Genomic DNA, 12,349 nt, shown 5'->3' on the forward strand with positions numbered 1-12,349 from the left:
TCATTTGCATTGAATCATGAAAAATTATGATATCATGTCATATATTTGACATGTATCAAGCTGCTCTGTAATAGCTGATTTTCCCATCAAAGCAAGAACCAAGTTTAAATGTTCGACACAGTTTGGTGCATTTTTTTTTTTCATTATTATTTTGTTTACATTTTGCCATTCCTGTAGTATGTGTTATGTTTTTGGTGTCACGTGAAAGTATATGTAAAGTATGGTGATTGATATGTTAAAACATGACAGTGTACAGATTTAATATGTTATCCTATATAAATAATGTAATTATTTATTCCCAGATGGAAATTTAACAATGTGAGATAAGATTTTATTATTATATGTTGGAAATGTTAGTATGAATGTTATGAATAATGAACCATCTTTCTGTAAATTATAAGAAGATAATTTGTATGTTTATGTATGTACGAAGATGTAGACTCATATAGTATTTGTTGATTAACAAAGCTGTTATGCAAGAGTCTATGGATTATGTGCCTTACCTAATTACTTGTGCAAAATACACAAAGAAATAGAACTGGGGCCACTAAAATAAGATTTCATAAACCACTGTCTCAATAGTTTCTTTTGCTTGACTTTCATATAACTCGTACTTACATGTACCTTGATTGTCTTTTCTATCACAACTTAAAAATCTCTTGAGCAGATCATGAACAGAACTTTGTGAAAGTTTTTTAGACTGCAATTTCTTGCAATACATATATACAAAACAAGTCATTTTTGGTCCTGCTCATGCAGTGTTCATGCACTATATAGGTACATAATTTGTAATGTTTCATCATGCCTGTTTACTTGTCATTATTTCAGACTGCTGAGCAGATCTGCCACTCATACATTTGCAACTCAACAGTGCAAGGAGCAAAATTATATGGCAATCTCATTCTGGTGGTGCTCTCTTTATTTATTAATCAAGCACAGTTTTCTGTCCATGTCAAATGCTGTTATGAATTCTTGTAAAGAGAGTGACTTCAAGCAATGCTAAAAATAAGTACAGGAGAACTGCATGGGCCAGTTCCACAAACCCAGTTGTGGAATTTTTTTTAAATGAAACTTTGATATGTGATTTCAGCTCTTATTTTTGGACATTTTTGACCTTTTGTAATACAAACCTGAAGGTTTTACATTTTGACAGAAATGGCATTGTGGAATCGACCCTGATTCTCACAGAAATATAGTTTTTGTTTTGTAATTAAGGATTTGATGTTTTTAGTCTGTTCATTACTTTTACCACCACTCCTGTCTTTTATGAAGCGTTCTGACTGTGTTGTTTCTAATGTATGTGTCATGAATGTAGTTTTCATTTTACTCACGTCAGAAACTATGAAAAATTTGAAAACTTTAGTCCTTGGTGTTTTATCAAAGATGTTTTATAGTTGTTGAAGCTCAATTTGATCTCCAGTTGTCTAAAAAAAAAAAAATTATAAATGTGAAAGCTGTTTCTGATTTTATGTTTTTTTTTTTGTTTTGTTTTTTTTTTTGTACACTGTAAATTTACACAACATATGACTTATCTTAAATATTATACAGTGTACATACTATGAATACTTCAAGGATCAAGGATTCAAACAGTTGGACTTGCAGACAAATACCTGTATATTTAGGTACATATAAATATAGGTAAGTCCTGTTTCACACCCCATGCATGTACATTTATTTTAACTGCACTTTTTTGAAATGCATTTAAGAAGAATTAAGGGTGGAAAGATGGAAAATGTTGCTTTTGATCACTTTACAAAGGCACAATGTTGCAAACTGTTTAATACATCATAATGTGTATCATGCATGCATGTGAACTGAAGTCATATGTGAATATTGTTAAAATGTTTATATTATATATAAAATACAACTACTACCAACAAATTTGTCGTGGGCCCATTTTTTCATCCATTGTCATTGTAACCATGATTAACCCAGGAAATTACAGTTTATCTCAGTATATTGTTTAAACAATAAAACTCATTGTCTGAAAAACAACATGTGTTATCTTATAATCACCTGAGCAGAACGGCTGAGCATGCATTTCCAGATATGATAGCAAGACCCTGAGTCAGATCCATCACCATAAACTGTCAGCCACTGTTTCCCTGAAACTGGAAACAGTGTTGTTTCCCTGGTCTAGATTTTACATTTATCTCTGAGAGAACCTTGAGAGAGAACCTTATCTCTGTGAACCTTTCATTGGGCATATTGTATGACATACAATCTATAGGTGCATGGGTATTTTTAATATTTTTTCCTCAGTTTGAAGTCGAAAAAAAAAATGAAATTTCCACATAATATCAGCACTTATTTTCTAAATGCCCTTGATGAAGAATTATTGTTATTAGCCAATTAATTAGGTCTATTAACTTTAACTGAAGGAAGACATTTGCTGTTATCTTTGACTAAATATAAAGTGCATAATTGTGTTAGGAACCACTGACAAGCCAATCGGAGCTGTTGTCCCGTCTGTCTATTCAAAGCTGCGTTAAAGACCCTGCTTTATAACTTGCTTAAGCTGCATCAATTTGACGTGTAGCAAAGATTTTTGCTGTTAGGGTATTCTAAATGGTTAGAGCTGTGTTAAGAAAAACAGAAAGAAAAAAAAAAACAACAGTATTTGGACCAGTGAGATGACGCGTTCGATTCCTGCTGCTGAACAGTGGTCGCTCCACTCTCGTAAAAGGTTTTGAGAAATTACGTACGATAGACGAGTAAATGTGTACGTATAGACCTACAGGTAGGTGCAGTTGTTTCATATTGGAGCTGTCTGCCTTCTGCTGACCCAATATAAGCGGAGCCCAACCCTGTCGTTTTTTATATGTAACAAAATAGGCTTATGTAAATTGCATATGGCAGTTCATCAGCCAGGTTCGGAAAGTGTATCTGTAGGTCTCAGTATAGGGATGGAAGAGCGCGTGTCTTATTAACCATGTTCAGATATGTTTTAAACTTTGTTGTCAAATTTCGTTGTAATGCGTATCAAGTGAAACTCTACTGCAGACCACATGTTAGATAACATATTTCGGTGAAAGTGCCTCCAGCCGCTGAGACCGATACGGTTAGACTTTTTAAGGTCGCCACGTCCTTCGATCTTGTTATGACGTCTCGAGGTTTGTTAAACATGGCGGTGAGCTGAGGACTATCGTCCCAAAGCCTACACTAGCGCAAGACATCAATTACACTGTAGGTGTGTGTTGTAAGTCACATTGGGAGAAATTCTGAACAATGTCCGTGAAAATGAAACCGATGGACGGTATAGAAATCCGTGTTGTCAGTGTCCGGCCGAACACAAGCCCGTACACGTGAGTGTGGCCTACGTGTATTTGGGTCAGTTGTATGGTAGTGGGTATGAATAGGCTCTTGTGTACGTCAGTCTGTTCAGTAAAAATGTCAGCTTATGTTCCTGATATTCCAGTTTGTGAGATACCACGCAGCTGATACATCCTTATACGCAAGCCAATAAGCCTGCGTGTTAAGAGTGTTCTGATGTGGCATTTGTCAGAAAATGTGCGTACATGTATCTGTATTTGACTATATCTTTGTCTCTATTTCACACAGCACAACAAACAACCCATCAAAATACTCCCCATCAAAAAATAGAGAGTACAGATCATATCAAGACTATACACTGATTAAATCCTCTCTAATTATACGGCATTATCTTGCAAGGCAAAGGCATCATGGACAAACAGCTCATGCTGGCTTCCATTCCGGCCGTAAGTGGGAAGGGCTTCCAGCAACCTGCAGATGATCGTGGGTTTTTCCCGGGTTCTGCCCCGTTTCCTCCCACCATAATGCTGGCCGCCGTCGTATAAGTGAAATATGCTTGAGTACGGCGTAAAACACCAATCAAATAAATAAATCATCATGGACAAGAATGAGCAGAACTTTCTAAATTTTAAATCTAATGACGCAGATTATGACACAAACAAATCTGACATCAGGAAACCCTTAATTCCCGTCTTCAATCAGTATATGCATGTTGCATGTAAACACAGAGCATCCGTGGCCGAAGGGGATGCTGTCTTCCTCTCCGGTCGTGCGTGGGAAAGTCTGATAGCAACCTGCGGATGGTTGTGGATTTCCCTCGTGCTCAGCCAGGTTTTCTCCCATCACAAAACTGGTCGATGTCGTAGAAGTGAAATATTCCTGAGTACCGCATAAAACACCAATCAAAATAAATAAATCTGATGCTTCTGTATGCTGAGTGAGAGATCCTCCTAACATAATACTGGCCGCCATCGGAGAAGTGAAATATTCTTGATTTACGGCGTAAAACATCAATCAAATAAATGAATACATGTAAATATGTATGTGGAAAGTATGTGTATTGCCGTTGGCTTGCACTACACATATATTTATGAGCATATATGCCGAGGAAAACGTCCTAAGACACAAGCCCACCCAGTGCTAAGTTAAACTCAGTCTACTTATCCATTACAGTGTCACAGGAAGTAATCGATCGTGTACTCGAGTCAAGGTCATACCTCCTGCTCTTGCGACTCCGAAAACTTTCCTGGGCGTTTCCGGGGACCTAAAGTGTGTCATGCTTATTTGGATATATAAAATATTCTTGATCATGTTTACAAGAGACCAAAGAAAAAGAAGAGCAATTATTCAAACAGATGTACTTTACTGATATGTTTGACTTTTATTCAAGGTCATACTTTTTAATTCGTACTATAGCATCTATGTATAAATGTGGAGGAAACCTGAGTGCCCAGAGGTTACCATAAACCTGTGGTGAAAGGCACAAAATCTCCGACAATCTTCATGCAAGACCACACAATAATGTGCCAACGAAAATTTTCTGCCCAACGACTGAACCAACGACTCCTGCTACCTAGCGATTAAAAGAAAGCAGAGCTGTAAAGATTATGTTGTTGCTCTTGTTGTTTTTAGTTGCTGCTACGACGTCATTTTACTGATGAGAATCTTCATTTTAGAAAGAACACCTGAGAGAGGTGTGAACGACAAACTATTACAGAAATTCTTATTCCAGAGGGATTTCTTTGTGCGCGCGCTGGTCGAATGATGCCAATACTAGCTGTCACGAGTTCGAATCCTGGTCTCGCTGAGTTGGCGGTGTGGTAGTTTCTTAATGTATGGACTCCTTTCGGCTTCTTCTACACATTCACCGACTGCACGACAGCAACACAATAAATAACTTCGACAAATGATCAAGAGTCTTTCTGAAATGCGTATGTGACCGCCGGTAACCTTATTTGCCTAGTTTTATATATATAAAAAAATGTTCCCAATACATACTGAACATTTTATATTGTATACGTGTGCATGCTTGCGTGTGTCTAACAGTATAGCCACTGTGTTCTATTTTGTATCTTTCAGACTTGTGAAGATTCCCCAAAGAATCTTTTGAAAGACCAAGTTTCTCTTTAGCTATGGCCGGAAACAGAGCGCCATCTCTCATTTTGCATTATCATGAGAAGTCCTCATCTGACATAGTCGTCCAGGAAGTCTGTGTACCCCAAAGTGGATCAGTCAAATGTACTTATTACTGCTGCATATGCTGGAACGCCGGTAAGAATGGATCCGGCTACTGTGGAATACAGGACCATCCCGATGGGAAATGTTATATTTTCTCCATCTGGGATCCACATAATTCCAGCGAGCCGATTAAAGCTGTATACAAAGGCCCTGGAACGTGGGCACAGCGATTTGATGGAGAAGGCACAGGTCTGAAGTCGATGAACTTTGACCTGGGATGGGAAACTGATCAATGGTACACTGCTGTCATCCGACGTTGGGATCACGAAGGTCACACTAGGTTTGGATTCTGGATTCACGATCAAACTTCAGAAAAATGGACTCATCTAATTACAATGGACTTTCCCGAAGCTGGCTATTTTTTTAACCATGTCAGTAGTTTCCTTGAAGATTGGCATGGAAATGGCCATTCCATTCGATGCGTGAAGTACAAGAACGGGTTAAAAAGAAAATGCGATTTCTCATGGTGTCGACTTCGTTCAGCATCCTTCTATGCAAATCAAGAGGACGCCTGCAAAAACTACAATGATAATTTTAACGCGTCTGTAAACTCCGAGTGTTACTTTTTACAGAGTGGTTACATGACTTGTCCAGAGGAAGGGTTGGGCCCGTCCAAAGACCTTTTCTGTGACTGTCAGGATGGACCCTGTACCGTTTCACCTTCCCAAGCCACTACACAGTTCACCATCGAATTACTAACTAGATCCCAGATAACTTGGCACGTTCGTCAACGCGAAACCCCGCAGTTCAAATATACCGTTAAAGACGGCGACAAAATATTGGCTTCAGACGTGGACTCGGAGGCAAGAACGTGCCACGTGGATTTATCGCATGTCTCCAACGTTACACTTGCCCTGGAGGACATTCTTGGTCGAGAAACCTCTTTAACGATGGGTTTGACCTCCAAGCCCAAGGGATGTACGTCGTGAGAATTTAGGTCCTTGATGAGGATATAAAAGCAGAAATTGATTAATTTGAGCCAGGTATATGGATTTGCACATTGAATGAATTTGCGTATATATTCACACCAATGAATCTTTATACCATTAGGCCACATAGTCTGAACTCTGGCTGCATGTGCCATCCTGAACAACGGTTAATCCCAAGATCACGTTTATAATTTACACAACGTGGGTTGACGTGCTACTAAATGGTGTTTTTGAAGGTTATAACGCTCCACCGGTGTAGTTCATCTGCCCCTCCCCTACCTTCCGCCCACTACTTTTTCCTACATAGTGAATATTCTGGCATACATTCCCGCATACGGCCTGTGAAGAAACCATGTATACTCGTTAAAAAGATGTAAATATAATGGGTCACATGATTTGATCCAGAGTATATCGTGCACCTTGGCTATACTACGTTGGACATACCAAATCTGTATAAGTTTTGACAAAATGTTAGACAATGTTTTGGATTAATAATGTTTTGGACAGATAGCCTTGTACCGTAATCTGTTCTGCTCACACGAAGCACAGTTCATGTTAATATGCATTTCCGGCCATATGTTCTTGTTCTTATTTCTTTATAGCTTCTTATTTCTCCATAGCATTTTAGTGGTCACCAAAGATGGTCATTTCATGATTGGTCCACGCTCGTGGAACGCGTGGTTGAGTTGGATTTTGCTGAACATAACGCATGTGTTGTAGGCCTACCATCCCAATTCAAATGCTTTTGTGTATGTTTAACACGAGACCACCGGTAACTTCTGTTTAGTGGTAATACAGTTCAGAATGTATGTGTGAAATTAGTTCATCATACAATTTACTGAGTTTTCAAACAAACCAAAAAACAGATTCTTCACTTATACTTATATACCCTTTCGTATGAATAAACTTTGAAGGCGTTCATTTATTATATAGAATTATTTGACGTTCCCTTATTTGAGCTTCGGCGACCTCATTGTTAGAGTGTTCACCTCGAAGTCCGTAGTTGTAGTTGTTGCTGCCTCGCTTGGCGCTGAGCACGGAGAGGTTAAAGCAAGGAAACAGGACTGGTAGACCCGGTGTCAGTATAATGTGACCGGGTATATGATGTCTTGTCTGGTGTATTCGCCCTGACACTTCAGTGCCGGCAGTACTTTTGCGTCATGGATTGGCCCTGCCACATGAGGACACAATTTACATGTATGTACAGGCAACCAATGTCTCCTGGTCGTCATATGACCGTGGGAAAGTCTGCCAGCAACCTGTGGATGGTCTTGGATTCCCCCGGTTTCCTCCCACCATAAAGTTGGCCACCGCCGTATAAGTGAAATGTTCTTGAGTACGGCGTAAAGAACCAATCAATCAATTGTCATATGACAGAATAATTGCCAAAAACAAACCAAACACACATACATACACTTAATGATCAACATGACCGTGTGAACATGGGAGCTATGTCTCATAACAACAAGTCAAAGTAAAGTCAGCCGTACTTGATCTTCCTTTATTAGCAGTTTGATTTGACTGATTGATTGACTGGTGTTTTACGCCGCATACAAGAATATTTCACCTATACACGACGGCGGTCAGCATTATTGTGGGAAGAAACCGGACAGAGCCCGGGGGAAATCCACCACCATCCGTAAGTTGCTGAACAGACCTTTCCGCTTATGGCCGGAGGGGAGGCCAGCATGAGCTGGACTTGAACTCACAGCATTGGTGAGAGGTTCCTGGGTGCAAGCGTGCTAACTGCCTCGGTCACGGTGAGCCCCTCAGTTTGATTTGTGTGTTAGGTCTAAGCCTATCCATGCAGGCCTAGGCGATAGGGACTGCCATGCCAAAAACGTAAAATTACCTCATATAATACAGTATACCATAAATGTTCAACTTAACGAGCACTTATAGTATTTATTTCCCTGTTGATTTTTCCCCATTATCCCATAATAACCGTGACCAAAATCACGGAAGTGAAAGCATTTCCCTGCATAACTATACTGTTTAGGGCCCATTCATAGGCCAGTGTGGAACTGGCAGATACATAAGCTCGAATTATTTCAACACACAGCAGTTGTATCAGTTGTCACTCAGATATACCGCTATAAGTATTGGTGAGATTTATTCATTTCAGAAACACGATTTTTTTTTTTAATTTTTAGAGTGGAAAGATATATGTTGGTGATACGCATGCATCATTATCACATGCATATAAGCATGTGATGACACCATATTCTACATTAGAGATACTATATCCCGGAGATTTGGGCGCAAAATGTCAACAAAAAATGTCCACATCACTTCAGAGATGCCTCGGTCATTTTACGTGTATACTTTTCATTATACCAGCGCACAGCTTTACCGGTATGCATAATGAAATGATGCGGATGTCATACAATCACGTACTTACTGTGACATTTATGCAAACGAAGTGTTGTGGTTAAATTCAATAAATTTCGTAACAACATTACTTTACAGATATGCAAATTCTCTGAATCTATCATCTCTGCCATAAATAAAGACAATTAATGTCTATAACATGAGATAACACATGCAACTGCTTGGCGAATAAAGAACAAAATTTACATCACCGTCATGTAAACAGGCCTCTCTTCTCGTCAATCTGTTGAAGCTGCTGTGTGATTTATTAAACACATACATTTTATGTGCCCACCGTCCCTCTCCAATTGTTTTAATTATGGGGAATATTTAGAAACACACTGGGTATTCTGACATGCTCACAAGTGTGACATGCACTCAATCCTGAGGATAATTTGCCAAACTTTATAAAATCTAATGTACATAAAACAAATAAAGCAATGTTTGTGATAACCTAATCAGGTTATCAACACCGTGTTACAAAAGTGTGTTCCAGATGGCACGGTTGTAATTTTTTTTTTAATATCGTAGTCACAATATGTTATTCAATCCAACAAACACAAGCCAACTCCAATTATATGTGCAAACTGTAACAAAAGTGATACAAATTAATAGAGCAATGTTCTTTAAAGCACTGTATCCAATCAGATCATGAAAATGGAGGAAAGAAAGTTTACTCCAAATCCATGATTAATACATGATATAATTTGGACATCTTGTTCAAAACGCTCTCTCAGGAATGCCAAACCATGTGTCGTCCATGCCTGGCTAACTTTGGGGTTGAAAACGCTTATTGTAAACTGACCAGTGTATTTAAATCTATCACAATTTTATTCATTCTAAAATTGCTTCCATTGGTTGCACCTATCAAATAACAAAGCTATTATTATACGTCCTATTACGTTATTCAAGCTAATAATAGACTGTTTAACCCACAGGACACAGGCGTTTATTATATAGTTAATATGTTTAACATACTTCCTGACTGAATTCCACATTACCACATTTTGTCTTGAGTAAAACTCCTTTTCAAAACATAAAATTCACAACCAAAGTTTTAGGTTAAACAAGCTGAAATCTGTAATAAAACCGCTACCTGACAGAGGCCTCAAGCGCAAACTCCGGGTGTTCCGTGATCAAAAATGGACGCTACCATCCACCATATTGGACAGTTCGACTGACAACAGCTGCAATTTTGTATTTTGAAAATGAAAATCACATGAAACATAGAGGCCCGTGGAACCGATATGCCATATACATCCTTATCCCACAGATCAGATTTTGAGGCTACTTAATTTTGTACAACAAAATACAACCTGAGCTCATGTTTCTAGAAAATACACTATCGAAAAAAGATAAGAAAAAGCCGCGAAAAATTTTCTCCAACCTTCTCGCTGTCCTATGACTTATAATGGCAACAGTTCATTGCAAGTTCTTAAAAACTCCCGGAATGATATTGCTATGCCTATATATTCATCTGTATGTGGTAACATCGTATAAATGTTAATTTCACGATATTGTAAAATCTCTAGGCTATTTTCATTCCTGTGAGAAATCTCGTACTTGGGAAATCGGAAGATCACTGACGTCTTCGTCTGATTGGGCGAGGATTGTAAGCAGCGTTATGGCTGTGAGATCTCTAGATGACACGTCATTAAATATAATGCTAGGTTTCTTAAGATTCGAATCACACAAAGATCACAACCTTTAAAGCAAAATCCCCCTGAATATGTGAACAGTGTGAATAACCTTGATGCAATACTGTCACATATACATGAAACACGCACTAAAACACTTTCTTAATTTTAATAAAATAATATTAATAATTTTAATAAAAATTCTAGAATGTATTTTGTTATTATATCGTAATACATGTGCTGTGATTTATCAGAATAATCTGCTGCAATAACAGAACGTGTTCTAGCATCACTCCGACAACAGACTTTCCGTTAAATTTAACAGATTATTATTTTGAACAATACCATTTTGGAAGTAAGCCCCAACATTTTGTCCTATTATGACCAATCCACTCCTGGCAAATCTAAATACTAGTATAGAATAAAACCATTTAATTACCCAAATTTGAAGAATCAGCAGTGATTGTGTGTCATGCTGATGGCCAAAGAAGACTCTCGACCAAAAATGTCCTCTAGAATTACTGTAACCTTGGAGGCATGGGACAGGTCCACGTCACACGCCCTTGCCTCTGGGTCCACCTCTGAAGCCAGGACTGTGTCACAATCTTTAATGGTAAACTTGAACTGAGGAGTTTCGTGTTCAGCGACATGCCAAGCTACCTGGGATCTGGTCAGGGACTCGATGGTGAATCGTATGGCTGGGTGAGGAGGCAAGATAAGAGAGAAGTGATCATGAAAACCAGCGAACCGTTTCTGAGATTTAACCAACTGTCGTGTTGAGCATTCATGTCGCGAATCTTGTTTAAATACTTCCCTTGACAATGTTACCTCTTTAGGTGGAAAAGAGTCCAGTTCCTCAAAAGACCCGTTTCTCTTAGCGGGAAAGTTTATATAAGATCTTGTTCGTTGTTTTGGTAAACTTCCTGGTTCATCATGCATCCAAAATCTTTTATCTGAAATATAGGGTAATTCTTCAAAAGATCCCGTGTCTTCTTTGGGTGAATCAGAAAAACTCTTTGATGTTGTTAATCTCTCATTCGGTAATGAACTACCTAATCTATAATTTGGTAAAATGTTTACTTCTTCAGAAAATCTCGAGCTTTTATTCAAGGACAAATTTTGAGGTAGACTCATTCCTTGTTTTGATGAAGCTCTCAACAAGCTACCCGTCCTTTTCTCTGGAGAAACACTGACCACTTCACACGATCCAAAACCTTCCGCTCCTGAGGGTGTCAATTTCTTTGTTGGGCAGTTAAGCGACTTCGCAAATGACAGTGAGGAGTTGCGCTCTTCGAACGATCCCGTTACCTCTATTCGTGATGAGTTTAGTTCCTCCGGAGTTCCCAGCATTTCGTCTGAGAAAGACTGAAGCTCGTGGTCATTTTTGCAACTGTCTTTCAGGAAGAAAAGGCATGCTGTCCGAATACCCGTTTTGAAGTCTTCGCTGTAATTTTTCACCGAATATTGTTCATTCACATGGAAAGTAGCCGATTTAAATTTGCACCAGTAACCGTTCAGATTTCTCTTCATGCCTTTCCTGTGTTCAACGTGATGAGTTGCGTCACCGTTGAGATTCCAGTCTTCGAAGAAGCTGTCGATGAGGTCGTAGTCGGCCCAATGCTCAGCAAAATCCAACGTTATTGCATGAGCCCATGATTTTGACTCCTCCTCCTTGATCCAGAATCCCAGTCGTGTATGGCCCTGATGGTGGTCCCATAGTCGAACAGCAACTGTGTACCAATGGTCAGGTTTCCAACCAAGATCGAAGAGAATCGACTTCAGTCCAGTCTTGCTTTCTCCATTACCATGCTTCGTTCGAGTCACCGAGCCCATATATACGGGAGTGACGGAGTCACAAGAGTTAGATTGGGAATTCCAAATGGAAAAGATGTAGGATTTTCC

At 38.9% G+C, this 12,349-nt stretch overlaps 1 protein-coding gene across 4 annotated transcripts; it reads left to right on the plus strand.

The window, feature by feature from the left end:
- Window positions 1-3,117: 3,117 nt before the first annotated feature.
- On the plus strand, window positions 3,118-7,350 carry LOC135482038 (uncharacterized). Of its 4 annotated transcripts, XM_064761862.1 has the most exons (3): window positions 3,124-3,305; window positions 4,447-4,542; window positions 5,353-7,350. In XM_064761862.1, exon 3 carries the CDS (start codon window positions 5,406-5,408, stop codon window positions 6,438-6,440), a length of 1,035 nt encoding a protein of 344 aa, XP_064617932.1. In that variant the 5' UTR covers window positions 3,124-3,305; window positions 4,447-4,542; window positions 5,353-5,405; the 3' UTR covers window positions 6,441-7,350. The 4 variants fall into 4 exon arrangements, with proteins under 4 accessions (XP_064617933.1, XP_064617932.1, XP_064617931.1 ...); XM_064761863.1 differs by lacking the exon at window positions 4,447-4,542 and having other exon boundaries at window positions 3,118-3,190; XM_064761861.1 differs by lacking the exon at window positions 4,447-4,542.
- The last annotated feature ends 4,999 nt before the right edge of the window (window positions 7,351-12,349 follow it).

Source organism: Liolophura sinensis, chromosome 1 (assembly GCF_032854445.1).
Source record: "Liolophura sinensis isolate JHLJ2023 chromosome 1, CUHK_Ljap_v2, whole genome shotgun sequence".
NCBI lineage: Eukaryota > Metazoa > Mollusca > Polyplacophora > Chitonida > Chitonidae > Liolophura > Liolophura sinensis.